General features: G+C 44.5%; 1 protein-coding gene across 1 annotated transcript in view; it reads right to left on the bottom strand.

Moving 5' to 3' along the window:
• Nucleotides 1-18,827, bottom strand: part of Rell1 (RELT like 1) — a 63,309-nt gene that overhangs the window by 12,512 nt on the left and 31,970 nt on the right. The window contains exons 2-6 of the mRNA XM_041671594.1: nucleotides 17,035-17,262; nucleotides 15,268-15,339; nucleotides 9,402-9,459; nucleotides 8,752-8,988; nucleotides 6,541-6,679 (exon numbers count right to left, since the gene is read on the bottom strand). Of these exons, the coding sequence (XP_041527528.1) occupies nucleotides 6,544-6,679; nucleotides 8,752-8,988; nucleotides 9,402-9,459; nucleotides 15,268-15,339; nucleotides 17,035-17,262 (731 nt within the window). The 3' untranslated portion in view covers nucleotides 6,541-6,543. The remainder of the gene's footprint in view (nucleotides 1-6,540; nucleotides 6,680-8,751; nucleotides 8,989-9,401; nucleotides 9,460-15,267; nucleotides 15,340-17,034; nucleotides 17,263-18,827) is intronic.

The following is an 18,827-nucleotide window of genomic DNA, read 5'->3' as shown; positions in this document are numbered from 1 at the left end:
TCTGTGTAGTGTTGTTCTGGTTCTATGGAGTGTTCTGGTTCTGTGTAGAGTTCTGGTTCTGTGTAGTGTTGTTCTGGTTCTATGGAGTGTTCTGGTTAGGTGTAGTGTTCTGGTTCTGTGTAGTGTTGTTCTGGTTCTGTGTAGTGTTCTGGTTCTGTGTAGTGTTGTTCTGGTTCTATGGAGTGTTCTGGTTCTGTGTAGTGTTGTTCTGGTTCTATGGAGTGTTCTGGTTAGGTGTAGTGTTCTGGTTCTGTGTAGTGTTGTTCTGGTTCTATGGAGTGTTCTGGTTCTGTGTAGAGTTCTGGTTCTGTGTAGTGTTGTTCTGGTTCTATGGAGTGTTCTGGTTAGGTGTAGTGTTCTGGTTCTGTGTAGTGTTGTTCTGGTTCTGTGTAGTGTTCTGGTTCTGTGTAGTGTTGTTCTGGTTCTATGGAGTGTTCTGGTTCTGTGTAGTGTTGTTCTGGTTCTATGGAGTGTTCTGGTTAGGTGTAGTGTTCTGGTTCTGTGTAGTGTTGTTCTGGTTCTATGGAGTGTTCTGGTTCTGTGTAGTGTTCTGGTTCTGTGTAGTGTTCTGGTTCTGTGTAGTGTTGTTCTGGTTCTATGGAGTGTTCTGGTTCCGTGTAGTGTTGTTCTGGTTCTATGGAGTGTTCTGATTAGGTGTAGTGTTCTGGTTCTGTGTAGTGTTGTTCTGGTTCTATGGAGTGTTCTGGTTCTATGGAGTGTTCTGGTTCTGTGTAGTGTTCTGGTTCTGTGTAGTGTTGTTCTGGGTCTATGGAGTGTTCTGGTTCTGTGTAGTGTTGTTCTGGTTCTATGTAGTGTTGTTCTGGTTCTGTGTAGTGTTCTGGTTCTGTGTAGTGTTGTTCTGGGTCTATGGAGTGTTCTGGGTCTGTGTAGTGTTGCTCTGGTTCTATGGAGTGTTCTGGTTCTATGGAGTGTTCTGGTTCTGTGTAGTGTTCTGGTTCTGTGTAGTGTTGTTCTGGTTCTATGGAGTGTTCTGGTTCCGTGTAGAGTTCTGGTTCTATGGAGTGTTCTGGTTAGGTGTAGTGTTCTGGTTCTGTGTAGTGTTGTTCTGGTTCTATGGAGTGTTCTATGGAGTGTTCTAATTCTGCCTGCCTCTGCCTCCTGAGTGCTAGGAATAAAGGTGTCTGTGTATCATTACATCCAGTTGTTGCTACATTTTATGGCAAATCTTCTCATTTGGTCCAGAACCAGGAGTTTTAGCCCAGATGAAAACTTTCAGGTTTTCTTGGTTAAAAATTCAAGACCAATTAACTGTCTCAAGGATACCTTCTTCTGAAACATTGGAAAATTTTAACAAATATCTAATATTTTAAATACTAATGACTATTGCTCATGTCTTTTTCTTAGTCCATATTCTCATAAATGAGCATGGACACAACCTACCCATTTTTCTTGGATCAGGTTAACATCTATGACAAATGAAGTCTGGCTACCTGGGTCTATCCTGAACCCCACCAATTCCAAATCAGTTGTTTTAACCTTGTGCTAAAGAACTTTACCTATAAAGTGAGTTACTCAATTTGATTCTGCGGAGTGTAAATAATTATTATTCTCTCTGCTTTTGAATTTTTTAATTTCTACAATAAAAATGTCTTCTTTTAATTTCAAAATTAATAATAGTGAATTGGAGCGTCAGAGAATATGATTTCACTGACTTGGACAGTACACCACATTTGGACAGTGGAAGCTACCCTCTTCTGAGAGCCAACTCCTTCCCAGACACTCTCCTGGCACTTGCCTTGAATCAATGCATTAATATCTTTATTTCATATAAAAAGGAGGTATGAGCAGTTAAGAACTATTTATTTCCAAATGGACTCATGATGGAACCGTGCCTTCTGGTGGAACCCAAACTAAGACAGTAGCCTACCTGACTACAAGCTACTCTAATAGAAAAATTCTAGAATGATCCACAGTAACATTCCCCCAGCCAGGGCTTAGGGCCTAGGCTTCCTCCCCAGGAGCACCTAAGTCATACTGGTCTGGCCCACGGTTCTATCTTACAGTCAGAGACCTGGCTATGAAGCTTGGATCTTCTCTCTGGTGACATGGCCACTGATACTTAATCTATGCACCTGTGTACCAGTTTCTTCATCTGGGTGATGGTGTGAACCCCGTTAGGAAATGTTATAATGATGACATGGTAGATAGCAGCACTATGTCCAGAAAACCAGAAAAGCAAGTTAATGCCATCCCCTGTGGCTAGCCATTTCATCACCCTCTTTCCCTAGTTTCCTCTCAGCTGAGAAGTCAAACTTTTTGCCTTGCACTTCCTCGTGAAAGAAAATTCCTAAGCCAGGTAAGGTAGCTCACACCAGTAATTACAGTAGGAAGGCTCAGAAGGGACTGTTGTGAGTTCAAGGCCAGCCCAGGCTATATGGTAAATTCCAGGCCAGCATGAATATAGTTAAAAGACTGTACCTCAAAAACAAACCAACAACAACAAAACAAACAAAAACCAAAAACGATGATCAAAAAAGTTCCCATTTAGCTCCTCAAATAAGAAAGGGCCTACATGAACTAAAGAGGAGCCAGTACCTCTGTGCTAGAGAGTTAGGGAGCACAGCCTCTCCAGATGGTTCCAGAATGTCTTTAGCCTTTGAATCTGCAGACTATCAGAGAAGCTTCAACCAAAATGCCCTCCACCCCTCCATTCTCCCACCAAACTGAATTGACTAGGACACCAGAAGCACTGTCTAGAATGTGCAGCACACCAGGCCCTGGGCTTCACTGCTACTTCAGAGAACTCTCAGGGTCACCCCATGGCAGGCAGTGACTTCTCCATATGCCAGTGAGACACAAAAGGCTGCCATGCCTGGCCAAAGCCTACGTCAGAGTAGCAAAGAGAGATCCAAATCTGGCAGCCAGATCCCAGACTCAGTTCAGTTCCACCAGCTCGCTGTACTGTCAAGGACGTGCCTGACCTCATCTGCCCTCGCTTCCTTTACGTGCACCAACCCTTCCATCCTCAAGTTCAGACCTTGCCCTTTCACATATAATAAGCATAAAGACAACAAATGCTCCTCAAGCCAGAAGGGAAGGAGTTGGATGAAAGCTAAGCCAGCCAACAGGAAGTCATTACAGGGAAATGGCTGATTTTAGAGCTCTTAAAACTTCTAAACAAAGAAGTGGTCACCCTGAGTTCCGAGTGCTTCAGGATAGCTGGTGTGAAGAGCATTGCTCCCAGGTGGGGGGACATGACACCTCGGAGAAACGTTATTACCGAGTACTGCAGGGTAATATTCAGACTGGGTATTCTCTTTGTTACAATAAGTGAGGGAGACCTGTTTTCCAGTTCAAAACATTAGCGTGATTGCTCAGTCTTTCTCAGTTTACTTACACATGGCAAGAATGCACATCCTTTGCCCTGTATCTTTCGCTTGTTTCTTCTGACATAGGGTCTCACTGGCCAGTATCAAAGTCACAATCCTCCTGCCTCAGCCTCCCAAGTGCTAAGACGGTCCTATACTACTATTCCAACCTGGGTTTTGTTTCTTTTTTCCTTTTATACAGAAAGTTTAATGTGCTCCCAACCCTTTAAAAGCTTATGTACTTTCTAAAATTCTAGATTTTAGCCTTGTTTGAATGCAAAGAACAGTAACATTATGGACTTCTTGTCTTGAGGTGATGCACCTCCCAGCATGCTGTGTGATTCCTGGCTCACCAGTCTCTACCACCCTGCAATGTTCCAAGCCTCTTTACAAGGGGCCCTGGGCAGACAAGTAATCATGAAGCCTTGGTACCCACAGTCATACCAGTTTCAAGGAAGCCCTCTTATTATACATATAGGCGGCTGGGAAGAACAAGTGACCTTTCCCCCAGCAAACTGGCACCAACGTGGCAAACTAAAACCCACTTAAAAACCTGAATGCAGACTTCTCGCTGTTTGCTGGCGGCCTGCCGCAGCTCCTTTAAGAGGTTTTCCTGACTCAGCTGTAGAAAAAAAAAAGCTGCACCATTTAAAAATGCCAGCTTTCTGGGCCCTGCCAGTCTGAACTCTGACTCTTTCAGGCAGGAGGTCTGGCCACAGAGCATTTGGATGGGGTTTGTGAGAGCAGACTTCTGCAGGCTTGCTTAATGGAGACACGGACTGGCTGTGTGCCTGAGAGTGGGGCTATGTGTGAGGCTCAGAGGCACAAACGGCTCTGCCATGCTTGACTGGGCGGGGCAAGCAGGAAGGACCGTATTTACCATGGTAATGGAAGCTTAAGTTTTAAGAAGTGCCAGCATTTTAAAAAAGTGATCATGGACAGTAAAGAATTATACATATGCAATAAAGACAAATTGAGATGAGTCATAGTGTTGGATAAATGTACATAGGCTTCAAAGAGAGAATAGAGAGCCATAAAATAAAGTTAACGCTTTAAAAAAAAGGGGGGGGGGTAAAGTCTTTAAAGAAACAGAGTACAGATAGTCATAGATTAAAAGAAATAAAGAAAAATAAGCCACATAAAAATGGAAAATTCAGCAGTGCGATGGTGGCGCACGCCTTTAATCCCAGTACTCGGGAAGCAGAGGCAGGCGGATCTCTGGGAGTTCGAGGCCAGCCTGGTCTATAAGAGCTAATTCCAGGACGGGCACCAAAGCTACAGAGAAACCCTGTCGAAAAAAACAAAAAACAAAAAAAAAGGAAAATTCACAGAGAGTCTGGATTATGTATATTATTGTGTTTTATTTGAATTTTCTGATCGTGAAGGAGCTAAGTACAGAGAGACATTTCATTGTATGGGCTGCTAAGCTAAATAAGCATGTATATTATAAAGGTTATCATGACTTCAAAATTTATGTCTAAGGATATGTTGCTTTGGAAAAGAGGTTCTTCTCTTGTTTCCACAGAGGATGAGAACCTATGGATTGCTTCCAGACTGGTATAGTTTAATGGAACAAGTCCCCCTGAAAGGTCCCCTTGAACACCCTCAAAAAATTACTTTGCCTAACTGCTGACTGAGGTGAACCTAGCACACAGAATACACCATGAAAGACCTGATTAACAGCGCCCCCGAACAACAGGAAGCAGTATGGACAGAACTACACCCATGTACCCAAATATTGTTTATAATTATTTGTTTACATTTAAAAGGGGATATGCTATAGAGACGGATAATTTGCATTAGTATGTATCTTGGTTTACTGATACAAATTTAAGGTCAATTTTGTTATATGTATACGTATTTCTGACCTTGATTAAGGTATTGTGTTTGTGTAGCTCATTTAAATATGTAATGTATAATTAAGAAATACAAGTTAATAGATACTCATCCGTAATAGTCAAGCTTGTAGCCATGTTAGATTTTCTAGATGGATAGAGATATATTTTGGATAGGTATTCTTCAAATCTTTCAGAGACCTTCAGAATATGGCATTTAAAATGTTTTAATAACTTATAACTTAGAGCTTTTCATGACAATGAGACACATCTGCTCCTGGCAGCACAAGCTATTTCAAGAGGAAGATGGGCCTCGAAGAGGCTCCTTATGAGTTGGTTAGCTATTTGGGCAAGAAATTGCTCTTGCCTGGACCGCTTAACTGGACATGTAGGACCCACAGAGAAATGACTGCTGAGCTTGCCTAAAGGTGAGATGATCCTTTGGGGTTCCTGCTTCATGAAAGAGTCTGTGAGACAGTCTACAGGATACAGAAGAAAGTGACTGGCAAACTGCCAATATAGGCTGTCTTTGAAATTTCCTGCTTCATGGAAAAGTCTGCTGGATACTATGGGCCTGTAGGCTGAAGATGGTGCCCCAAAGGTACAGAAAAACTTTGGGTCACTGTCCAAGCAGTGAGTGTCTCTGTCAATTCTAGAGTTTTGGAAGTTGCTCACAATGCACTTACTGTTTGTTTACTTAGGAAATATTATATCCTTCTAGAGTCTTTGATGGAGTTGAAGAATAGATAGTAATAATATAGTTTTCCTTAGTTATGATAAAAGATAAAGTAAATATTAATATTAAAACTGTAACTCTTACTTGATAACTGTTTTGTTATATGTAATTTTACTATCTTAAAGTTAAAGCCTTCCTTTTTGTTTAAACAGAAAAGGGGAAATGGTGTGGAAGGTCCTTTTGTCTATGTGTTGCTTTTATTGGTTAACGAATAAAGAAACTGCCGTGGCCTGTTAATAGGGCAGAACTTAGGTAGGTGGGGAAAACTGGACTGAATGCTGGGAGAAGGAAGGCAGAGAGAGAAAAGCCATGGAGCTGCCGGAGACAGATGTGCTGAAACTTTGCTGGTAGACCATGACCTCGTGGTGATGAACAGATTAATAGAAATGGGTTGAATTAATATGTAAGAGTTAGCCAATAAAAAGCTAGACTAGTGGGCCAAACAGTGATTTAATTAATATAGTTTCTGTGTGATTATTTCGGGGCTGAGCAGCCGGGAATGACCAAGCAGCCTCTCCCCTTACAACAATCCCCCTCCCAAATGTCATTCCTCTGTGGCCACAGACCCCAGAAGGGCTCGCCATGCCTCCTCCCTACTCTCCCACACTCCAGCCCCAATGTCCCCAAACCCACAGCTCACCTGCTACTCAGTGCCACTTCGGTCCCTCTTCACAGGTGTCACAGGCACATCCCCATTGACACTCTCAGTCCCACTGACAGACATCAAACTTCTCCGCTCCTTCTGGTTTGCCTTGTGTTCCACTTTTGTAACTCTAAACCTAGGGAGGGAAAGGGGAGATGCAATGGGGTTTTGCTTTTCCATTAAACAGGGACTATAATTAAAAAAAAAAAATCACTTGCTTGAAGGACACCAAATAAACAGCCTAAAGGGAGAACAGCAACAAAACACCCACCAGCCAAGAGGGGCACACTCCCCCGCAGACCCCTGTGCAACCACCTCTGATAGTTCACGGAGCATGGAAAGCACATTAGAAAACACTTAGCTTGCGAGCTGTGATTCCCAAAAGTGACATGGGAATCAACCACAGAACCCTGGGGAACAGGAAAAGCAGCTTACAGCGCAGATGGACATAATCAAGATGGTCACTGCATAACCACTCCCAGCAGGTACACACCTGCCAGGCAGAGGAGCCCAGTGGTGGCTTCACTAAGTTGCTTCTGCTTTTCAAAGCCAAATTTGGGTTAATTTTCATTCAAGATTGAAGATGACAAAGAAGTTAAAGAAGAGAATTTCATGGAGAAAGTTGGGGTAATCTACTCTATGTGCTTTTCTAGAATGGTATTATCAAATCCCCAGTTTCCAATAACAACATTTATATAGTTATGGTCCTAATCGCCTTTAAAATGATCTAAAATAAAAATTTCCTTCTTTGTGTAAAATGAGATCACCAGCCACAAAGAGGAAGCATCTGGGAAGTAGAGACTCTGCCCTGTCAAACTGAGAGTCTTAAGCAAACACTCTGAAAACCAGCTGTAATGATTAAATACCCAGCATAGCCAACAGCTAAGAGGGGGATGTATTCTGAGCCCTAAAAAAATGCATAGTGGATTTTCAAAGAGAAGCACAAAGTGCTTCGTCCAGAAAGCTTCAGGTTCTCGTTCACTACATGCATAAAATGCCATGGCTGTGTCTCTTAGCATGAACTCTTAGGAAGTCTGGTCCTGAGCTGGACTGCCCTGCTCCGAATGGCATACAGTTCTCAGCCTTGTGGTTACTGTTAACACAGGACAAAACTCAACCAAATCAAAATGACAATAACAATTTCTAAAACTGCCAATGTTCCTTGGATGCTTAGGAGCCCCAAACCATACTAAAATCTTTACCTGAGGCACCATTTTTAGCTTTGACAGGAGCCCTGAGAGATGAGGGTGGGATTGCCATACCATTTTGTGCAGGGGAAAACTGAGGCACACTGCGACATCAAGTATGCCAGGACTAGATCAGGGTAGATACAATGAGTCCAGGCATGTCTTCCTAGAGATTTGTCCTAATTTAAACTCGGCACTTACCTTGTCTGACTCCTGCACAGGTAACCTTTCTCATGTGACACATTCCCAGGCAAGGAACTTCCTCTATAAGCTCTTAAACTGCACAAGTGTCCCCAACAGGCCTGCTCATGTCAAGTCTCACTAAGCTGTCCATCAAATAGAAGCATCTTCACAGCACATGTGGATCACAAGGAAATTATGCTCTAAAACCGAGGACCCCAAGACACAGCAGAGGTGACCTCAAAGAAAGTCTGCTACTGGTGTGGATCTTCAGTGGCAGAAACTGAAAAGTTCTGGACCAAATCTGTCTCTCTGTAGTCTTACGCATGGCAGGCAGCATGACATTTCCTGATTGCCTGACACTTTGGTGAAGGTAAGTGACCAACTGGAGGCAGTGGCATGTGAGTCAAACGGCACCTACCGCCCTCAGGCTGGTGTCACTCAGAACCCCTTTATAGCATCTGCTGCAACTCTCTCTGTTTACGAACCTGCAGAGTCAGGAGTGGAAGGGGCTGGGGCCCTGCACAGCTGTGTAAAGAGCCACACACTGACCTGATCACCTGCTTTAGATTCTCTCAACAGAAAGAGAGACACTTGTTTTGGACACAGCTGAGAGTCTGGGCTCCGGCTATGACAGAGAGTAATTAATTACTCACTTTAATTAACACATGTTCTATATGAGCTGTCAGTAACTGTCCGGTCTGTCAGGAACATTCATGGTTCAGACCAGGGCACATCTAAGAAGCCAGGTTCATGAGAACTTAGCCTCAAAGGAAAAGCTAAGTATAAACCTATAACCATAGCAACCAGGTTGCACAGAAGCGGCATCAGGATACCTTACCTGCCGACAGAGAGGACAGTGACCTCCCCTTGTCGCCGTGGCCGGCCTTCTTTGGACTTGGTGGTAGGTCTTATGAAGTGCCATCGCTTGTGCCTACAGCGCTGGCAAACGTCCCGTTCAACAGCACCTCCCACGGTGTGCAGATGGTGGCCACAGACATGCTTCCCTGGGGTGCCCCCTGGTGACAAGGGTCCAGGACTCACAGGTGGGCTCCCTGGAGTGCTAGGGGTCACAGGGCTAAAGGTGAGGAGGAAAAAAAGAAGGAAGAAGGTAAAAATGTTTAAAAGGAATCCCAGTCTTCTTTATCTTCTAAGCCCTGGCTCTCGCCCTCAACACCTAGTGGTTCTTGAGCTACTCCTGTGAACCCCAGGCACAGGGCAATGGCCTTCCAAGGAACACTGACAGTGTGTGGAGACATTTAGGTTGTCACACTTCGAAGGATAAGTAGAGCTCAAGTCACCAAGTGAGCAGAGATGGAGGATTCTGTCTAACACTCCACCTTGTACCAGCCATTACTCTCAGCCAAGACTTGTTTGACCTCCAATGTCAATGCTACCCAAGGCTAGAGGCCAGCTCTAGCTGAGCGGACCGCCAATGGCATCAATCTGAACAAACGAAAACCGTCTCCATCCATAGGAAGAGAGACTCACCTTTCAACATCACCCACGCTGTTGTCAGCTACCATGGCTTTCAAAATATCTGCATTCGCTGAAGAGAAAAAGAAGGAGAATTAACTGAGGTGAGTGAGTAACCACAGTCACCATGCTAGGAAAGCTGTCGGTGAACACCTCAGGCCTTCCTTCCGTTCACAGAGGAGTTCCCAGGGCCCCGAGGACACTCCAGGGTCCCGGATGAAGAAGGGGAAGGTTTGCTTTCCATTTGGCCAACTGCCTTTGCTTTCCTCTTGGACTACAGAAGCCCCTCAGTCAGGACAAATAACTCAAATTCATGTGACATAGGAAATCTTAATTTCGACTTACAATGTTCACTCTTTAAAATCCCAAGTACATGAGTTGTCAACAAAAGCAAACTGAACCTAAGCGCTTACGCCTGACCCACACCCACGCCCTGCATTCCTACTTCTTACACAGTGGTCAGCCAAAGCCACTGTCAAGTGTCTTTTGGCTCTTTAACTGCCAGGGCCCAAAAGCTATTACCAACTCCTAACCTTTCCACGAATTTCTAAAGCACTGTTCTCACGACTTACCACAATAAATTCTCTAGAGAGGAAGGAATAAAAAAAATTACTATTTACCATGTGAGCCAATGTAACATTTTACACTCAAATGACATTCCCAGAGGACAACTACCTCTATTCCAGCTGACGCTGGAAGGGTTGAGAGGTGAGGGTGCACACGCTCTGTGTGCTTCACAGTCTGACTTCCTTTTTTGTTCCCTCCCCATCCTCTCATGACCATCCAATGCCAGAGATTCATATCCACTTATAACCTACGGCATATCTGCTGCCTTACATATCAGAGAGAGTGAAGGTCTTGTTCTGTTTTGTTTCATTTGGGGCTGCTCCATGAGCCCCGACTTTCACTACCTTGGGAAGCAAAAGAGCTCACTGCCCCTTTTAGAAACCCATGGGGAAGGAGCGTGTTTTATAGAAATACTCACACATGTCACCCTTTCCTAAAAAAGGACTTTTTGCCCTTCACAACTGAGGCTGTGTAAAAGCACTGCCAAACACAAGTTTTGATGTAAAACCAAAAGTGCTTGCCATTTTTTGAAAAAAGCACTAAAATTAGATCATAATATCTCCACCCATATAACAAAAAAGACACACTAACTATGCAAAACATACTTCATAATCCTGTGATGTATGTCATTTTTCCTTCTAACTATTAATGAGAATCCAGGAAAATAATTTTTTTCCAAGTAATAAGTTGGGGCTTGAAGGCGTAAGTCATAAACAATGCCACACCAGTTTGGAATTATGATTAATAGGGTGGTATTTATTTAAAGGGGAAAAAACTTACAGATCACCGTCAGCCCTCTGCGCAACCAGGAAGGGAGTCTAGTCGCCGGAGGAGCAGGAAGTGAAGAGAGAGAGGAGAGGGAAGTGGCCGCTTTTTTAAAGGGAGAGAGACCACGCCCCAATGGGCTGGTATCTCAGCAGCTATAGGCTTGAGGAGCGGGAGGACCTCCCACAACACCTCCCCCTTTTGTTTAAATAAGAGAGTTCTAAACCTACTATGAAATTATATACAATAAGTACAAATATCCTATTCTAACTAGCTTAGAATCTTCCTGGTAAAACCGGTGCTCACAGATTATTAGAGATGGGTTGATCGGGATATCAGATTTAGCCAGTAAGGACTAGAGCTAAAGGGCCAAGCAGTGTTTAAATGAATACAATTTGTGTGTTGTTATTTCGGGGCATAAGCTAGCCAGGCGGCGGGGGTGCTGGGGACGCAGCCCCGCCGCTCTTATTACTACAGGGGTTTGCTTTGGTTTGGATGTGGTTCATCTCCCAAAGATTTCTGTGTTGAGAGAGCTTGGTCTCCAGTATGGCTTCTGTAAGTGCTATTACTGCTATCCTTGGCAACACACCCTTTGATGCTATTCTCCCTCCAGTTTGGTGCATGATGGTGGCAAACTGGTCACGTGGAGGTGGCACTAGGGGAAGTGTCTAACCTCTGAACAGTGAGTGAAGGTGAGTAGGTTCTGGGACGCGGCCCTCAGAAGTAAAGCACTCTCCTCAGTCCTCAAGAAGGGGTTGGTATAAAAACTAGAGGTCTGCGGCAGTAGCTCAGCGGCAGAGCCTGTGCTTGGCCTGCACAAGGAGGGAGACGCTCTCTGGCTTCCCGGCTAACGTGTGTTCTCTTCCTTTCACCCACTCTTCCAACATGCTGCCATCCACTAAGATGTGACCCAGCCAACTGGACCCTCACCAGGGTCAGATCAATGAGGCTGCCTGATCTAGTACTTCCATCCTCCAAACTGCGAGCTACAGCAACCCCTCTTCCTTTGAGAAGCACAAGCTCTGTACGTTTCATTAGAAATAACAAGGTGAACTAACAGAGGTACGTAGTCTCCTATGTGGCTTATATAAAATACACAGTAAATGGCCAGTTTGCACTCTGCCATCGCTTACCAAACTTGACGAAGAGAACGTTAGCTTTTTTTTTAAATGTGCATTAGTGTTTTGCCTACAATTGGAATAACAGTTATTAGCTGCCATGTGGATGCTGGGAATTAAACCCGAGTCCTCTGGAAGAGCAGGCAGTGCTCTTAAAACACTGAGCCACCTCTCCAGCAGCACTTTGACAGAAGAGAAAAAAATAACAAGAAAGGGAATGATGCCAATGCTGGCTGTAATAGAATTTTGATGGAGGAAGGTCATTGGTTAAATAAAAAGAAACTGCTTGGCACTCATTGGTTAGAAGATAGGTGGGAGGAGTAAACAGAACAGAATGCTGGGAGGAAGAGGAAGTGAGCTCAGACTCGACAGCTCTCCTCTCGGGAGCAGACGCCTCAGAGAGATGCCATGCTCTGCTCTCCCGGGCAGATGCACGCGATGAAGCAAGCCGCCAGGTTAGACATGCTGAACCTTTCCCGGTAAGACCCGTGCTCACAGATTATTAGAGATGGGTTGAGCGGGATGTGAGAATTAGCCTGTAAGGGCTAGAGCTAAAGGGCCAAGCAGTGTTTAAATGAATACAGTTTGTGTGTTGTTATTTCGGAGCATAAGCTAGCCAGGCTGCCGGGGTGCTGGGGATGCAGCCCCGCCGCTCATATTACTACAGAATTTATAATGATAAGCATTCAAAAGTGAGTTGTTTATATTTACCTAAAACAGTTCCCTACAAATGATGAATGCTTAGTAAGTAAAATGCCAAATTATTTACTAGTTCTTAATGCCTTCCAAACTTCTATACAATGCATGAAAACCGCATGACCACAAAAATACTGCTCAGCTAGGCTCTATAAGGCAAGGTAAGTTAAGAGATAGCAGCACTAGGGTTACTCCAACACTCGGCATTGGGGAGAAAATGCAGTGTGTGGGTGTGTCAGAGAGCTCTTAACACCCTGAGAATTTCCTGAGTGAACATCATGAGTCAAACAGGAGTGTCTTTTGTTATTCATAATGAGCTACCCGATCATATCTGAGTCTACACTGATGAGATAGGGGCAAATCAACGTGGGAAAATGTTAATGGAGAGAGTGTGCTTCCTGTTATTCCTTTTTAATTTCTTATGAAAGTTTGAAGTATTGCTATAATTTACAAACATAGAGAGTGTCTGTTTTGGAAAATAACAATGGAGTCTAAGTTGAAATAAAGTTTGAAGTTGTGCTAACAACAACAGAAAACAAGCTGGGGTAACAATGTGCTTGTTCCACACAGTAGAGAATTTTAGCCTCAGAGTCAACATGAAAAAATCCTAGGTTATAAACTAGTGTGCTTGAATTCAGCATTGCCAAACCCTATGCCCTGAAGGGAAGCCTCGGGAAGATAGACCCAAATCCAAGTATTCTTGTTTTTCTGTTCTTATTCTAAAAAAAAATTCTAAGTTTGTTATCTAGATTTTTTTTTTTTGCAAACTATCAAAACTGAAAGAGAAAAATAGTATCATCTGGTTGAAAGAAGCACTGTAGTTGGAACCAGGCAGAAGGCACTAGCCACTGGAGCCTGACCCTCGGAGCCTCCCTTCCCTCGCCTGTAAACTGAGTACATGCCAACTTTACACGGATGCATTCAGAGTTAGAAGAGATCACACAGCAAACTACTAGATCTAAGTCAAAGATATAAAGCTCTGCTAGAAAACAAGTGAAAACCTTAGGCTGGACCAGGTGGGCGCTCTTGCTGCAGAGTATGTGTGTGTGCGGGGGGGGGGGGGGGGGGGGGGGGGGTGTCACAGAAAAAGGCTAACGGCAGAGAGGGGGTTACTTGCTGACCTAAGCGCATACCGTAGCAAAGGGGAAGGAGTGCCACAGACCTTAAAAATTATTAAGAGGAGAGAATCTGCTCTGGTTTGGGTGTGTCCTAAAATTTATTCATGTGATGCGAACATTATCCCCCAAAGTCATACTGATGGCATTTGGAGGTGGGGCCTCGGGGTGACTGGGTCAGGCAGGCTCAGCCCTAATGAATACATTGGTCCACTCATGGGTTCTTGGATTCCTGGATTACTGAGGGAGTGGCTTTGTCATAAAGGCAAGTTCTTTTTGACATGATTGCTCTGTCTTGTCATGTCCCCAGGTCAGAATGCAGTGATGAAGGTCCTCTCCAGATGCCAAGCAGAAACTGGCCCCATGCTTAGATTCGAGTGGTGATCTAAATAAACTCAGTTATACCAACAGAAAATACTATCCTATTAAGATAACCCCAAAGCGTTCAGAACAATGACCCTAACTTATTTAATAACAATTAAATTATTCACTTTAAAAGTTGCCTTAAAACAAATTTCGTGAGTCTGAGCATGGTGGCACATGTCTATAATCCCAGCATTTAGGAGGTAGGGGAAGGATGACCTGGGATTCAGAACCATCCTTAGCTATATACTGAGTTCAAAGCCAGTCTGGACTACATGAGACCCTATCTCAAGAAAAAATATGGAAAAAGCAAAACAAAACAAAAAATGCTTAAGTCCTATTGCTGAAGTGGTTCCGAGAAGATATAAGCCATAGAGGAAGGAAGCATAGCAGTGCTTATAAGCAGCTGGGGAGGGAGAACAGGGAAAACAGCAGGCATATTTCAGTGTAGGGTTTGAGGAAGTTCTGGAACAGTGATGATGCTTGTGTTAACACTTAGAATGGACATGGATGCTACTGAATTCTCTGCTTCCAAATGGTTAAACTAGTCAAAGTGTGTGTGTGGGGGGGGGAGGATTGTGATGTGGGAGAGTGTATGTCCACACATGCATGGGCACCTTCCTCAATCACTCCCCACTTATCGGTTCCCTCACCGAACCTGGAGCTCAACGACTGGCTAAACAGGCTGGTCAGTACACTCAACCCTGCTGTATCCATCTGCCCAGCACTGGAGCTACAGGAACTTGCTGCCACTCCCTACTTCTTACCCAGGTGCTGGGGATCAAGTTCATATCTCATGTTCGTGAAACAAGCATTTACCCACTGACCCATCTCCCCAGTTCCTTGAAACAGTAAATTTTATGTTTTATATTTATTACGGTTTTTAAGTGCGGCCAACAGAAATCGGGTAAAATGTAAACCCTTATGGCATGGAGTACTTTGTGTGTGCTATTTCACAGCACTGCGTAGCGAGTGTGAGTGTGATTCTCACTCTATAGGAGGACACTGAGGCTTTACAAAGTCATGTGACACACAGCCTAGCCATGGTGAGGCAGTCTGACCAGAAGCTATCAACTTGAGAGCTGGCTCTGCGTGATGCTGAGGCCAAACGCTCACCAAGGAAACTCCCCCTAGTACAGTGCTAAAAGCTGAGGTATTACAGAGTTCAGATAAAAGCAGCGAGAAGCCGTTCAAATTCTGACTCTAGGGAGATTTTTAATAAGAGTGAAACACCCCGAAACATGAACATATTCCTACCTTCATTTTTCATGATGTAGTGGACAATTTGTCCAACAGTATCACTGTTTTCATTTATACTGTCATTCAACTCTAAAAGAGAAAAAAGACAGGACAGTGTTACAAATGTCACCACCAAGTCAGGTAGACATCCGTCTTAGAGCCCAAGACCTCACTGAACAACTTTCAGAAAGCCCAAGCACCCTTACCCAGTGCTGAGACTCTGGCGTTGGTCCTTCAGCCCCCACCTTCTCGGTATCACAGTTTGAGTTCCTTGGCAAATGCACATTTATAAATTAAAAGAAAAAGGCTCAGGGCTGTCCATCAATCTCTCCTTAAGATCAAACATCCACTCATTTTGTATGATAATACCATAATGCATTTATACCTGTCCCCACTGCTCATTTTTCGACTTATTACCTCAAACCCTCAGGGGAAACAAGAAGAGGGCTAATGAAATGAAATACCGTTTCCTTGGGTTTTACCTAATGCAGACTTAATATCTAAAGCTGGTCTACTGACTTGTTTTCAATTGAATCAGTAAGTATTCACCTATGTTTATAAAACGCATTTTTCCCCTTAAACAAGATACCTAAATTTGGGTACTAATTATTTGTTTACAAATTCAGTTTACTTTGAGAACCCAGTACCAACAGTACATGTGACAGTCAGCAGGAGGGGAAACAAAGATCCACTTGGAAACCGATCTGTGTAATTTATTTAGCAGGACAGAAGAGAGAGACTGGACTGAGACACCACATCCTTCTTAGGAAGATGCATGGAGCAAAGGCAATGGCTCACCCCTGGACCTGCAAAAATGCCCTCTGCACCCCAAGGGCAGCTTCTCTCCCACAGCCCACGGATGTTTGGACAGTCAAAGTGGAAGCTGCTGGCTGAGCCAGCCTCCACCGGTTCTGCTCTGTTGACAAACACTCAGCTGGCTTGCTCACTCGCTGCCGGTGACTCATCATGGTCACCAGTGTGCCTCAGCCTCAAAGGTCAGCGAGGGAGGAAAAATCAACAGTCCGGCAGGCTGGCAAGGACTGAGGAACCTTCCCCATGGGCCCTGCAGGTATGCTCCACAGGTGACCAGCTCCAAATATCACCTCTCCACAAAGATGCCACAGAGGGGCTGAGCGGACTAAAGAGTGATACACTAGGCCCATCAGCAAACCTTCCCAAGGCATGCCTGGAAAGGCATATCAGCGAGGAAAACAGCCACTGTGGGGTTTACCCTAACACCACCTATCAGTGTATGTGCACAGGGAAAGCTGAGCCGCCCTGACATTCACATGGAAACGTCCTGGCCGCACCTCCTACTGCCCTATGCCTACACCCACTCACATAGATTTTAGCTAGGACCCCTCCTCCTGTAACACAAACACCACAGACCTGATGAGACCCGTTTCATGTTCCTACCATTCTTATTAGAATCTTACTCAGTAAGTAGCAGCAAGGATTAAGGTTTATGAGTGGCTTGAGGTGCCAATCACCAAAACACCTTGCCTCTAAATTTCACAATAACCCTTCAAGGTGGAGACTGTCCTCATTAAAGTCAAGGTCAATAAAATTAGAAATAAATATCCACAGCGAGAATGAGAGGCCCAAGGCACCAGGCACTGAAGTAAATACTCCACAAGGATTCAGCAAATGTAGGCAAGGGTTCAAACTCTAATTGCTACAGACAATACAGTTTCCTCATTTAAAGCAATGAATTATATATGAAGATTTTTTTATCTAGTACCTGTTTATCGACCCATTTGGGAAAGAAAAGCAAAGGTTATTTACCTATCTTTTCCACCTTTTCCTCTTCAACTTCCTGCTCGGCCTCCGTCGTACACCGATAGCCTTTCTTCTTAAGCAAGTGGCAGATGAGGACACCAAGGAGACCCATGATGAAGAACACTGGGACAAGCACATACGCGATATATTCTGGGTGTCCGTTCCCAGCATTGTTGGTGGGTGACGATGGCGTCGTCTCTGCTCGGGAGTGTAACGTGCGGCTGCCAGTGTTGTCTGCAGAAAGGGAAATGCACAGCGGTGTTAGCTTGTGACGACCCTCGGGAGACATGTCCACTAAATGCTGTGTGCTCCAAAAGCTGCAGGCTCTACAAGTCTGGGGGTCCTGATGCAGGAGACAAAGGGTGAGATCACAGGCTAGAGAGGAACGAATCCAAAACCACCTCCTGAACTATGAGGTCTCTACGACAGAGGGTGTAGGAGGCACAGGATTCTAGTGAAGTGCCCTCCACAGAACATGCATGCAAGCTTAGCACTTAGTAGTTACGGAATGCCAACTCCACCTTCTAGCAACGCTCTGACAAGAAACAAGGATCTAACAACCAAATTTCTCTGCCTCTTAGGAAAGCAGCTCCCTACCACTACCTGCACATCTTTCTACGAAGATGAAATCAATTATCGTGGGTCAAATGCACTCAAGTATATCTACAGAGGCAAATGTTTACCCTGTTGTCAGGCACATCCCAGGGACGCAAGTGCATCACACCAAGCCAGACAGACAGACATCTTGTTCTCATGTGCATTATGTTCTAGAAGGATTTACTGAACTAACATAGTTAGAGCACAAGGAAGGGAGGGGCGGGGCCCAGGGATGACCTCAGATTTCTGGCCAAATATAAAAATAGAAGCCCGTGCATGTATTCATTTGTTGATCTAAATAACATGTAGTGCGTATCTGCTGTGTGGAGAGCTGCAGCTGAGAGTCGGGACAAGAGGGACGAGGACACTAGTCCATTCCCATCTAGGAGCTAGTAAGGCAGCATCAGGGTAGCATCCAGATCAGGGCACACGGAAGGAATTCATGTGCACTGAGAGATGATGACAGCACTAGGGGGCTGTCCACAAGAAAAAGGAAGCTGTAGAGAAGGTGTGATTTGGAAAAATGATGTTCACTTTTAGATCTATCCATGGACTTATCCCAGCGGCAACCTAAAAAGGCAGTCTATGAGCCATGTGGCGTATGGAAAGTAAGACAGAGAAATCCTGGGCACCATCATGACAAGTGGCCAGGAAAGAGAAAAAAGAGACTGCAGAGAAAACCTGTGGGGTAGATGGGGGGACAATGAGAACATGGAGAGGAAAGGAGCCCCTCATTCCAAAGGCTGACTGACGTCTCTCCCTAGACGAGAAGAAAGAACCGCAGCACAACTAACAATTGTTGTATAGGCTGCTGATATATGGGTGGATAAATGGATGGATGATGGGTGGATGGGTGGATGGGCGGGTGGGAGGGTGGACAGATGGATGGGTGGGTGGATGGAGGATGGTGGATGGATGGGCGGGTGGGAGGGTGGACAGATGGATGATGGATGGATAGATGAATGAGCAGGATGAGAAGGTGGATAGATAGGCAGATGGGTAGATAGACAGATGGGTAGATAGACAGATGGATAATTTTATTTTGAAATAACAAAGAGCCAGACTTGGGGGCCTTAAGATATATAATCCTAGTCTTCATGTCCCCTCCTATTTTCAGGGGATCTCAAATAGCACTAGGAACTCTATAGAGTGAGCCCTCTTACCTCCCGTATCCAGTGATCTACAGTTTTACCTTATTCATC

Source organism: Microtus oregoni, unplaced genomic scaffold, assembly GCF_018167655.1.
Source record: "Microtus oregoni isolate MIOR12 unplaced genomic scaffold, Mior012 000021F_ref0000039, whole genome shotgun sequence".
Lineage (NCBI taxonomy): Eukaryota > Metazoa > Chordata > Mammalia > Rodentia > Cricetidae > Microtus > Microtus oregoni.
The sequence above is the reverse complement of the archived record's forward strand: the minus strand, read 5'-3'. Positions and strand labels throughout refer to the sequence as shown.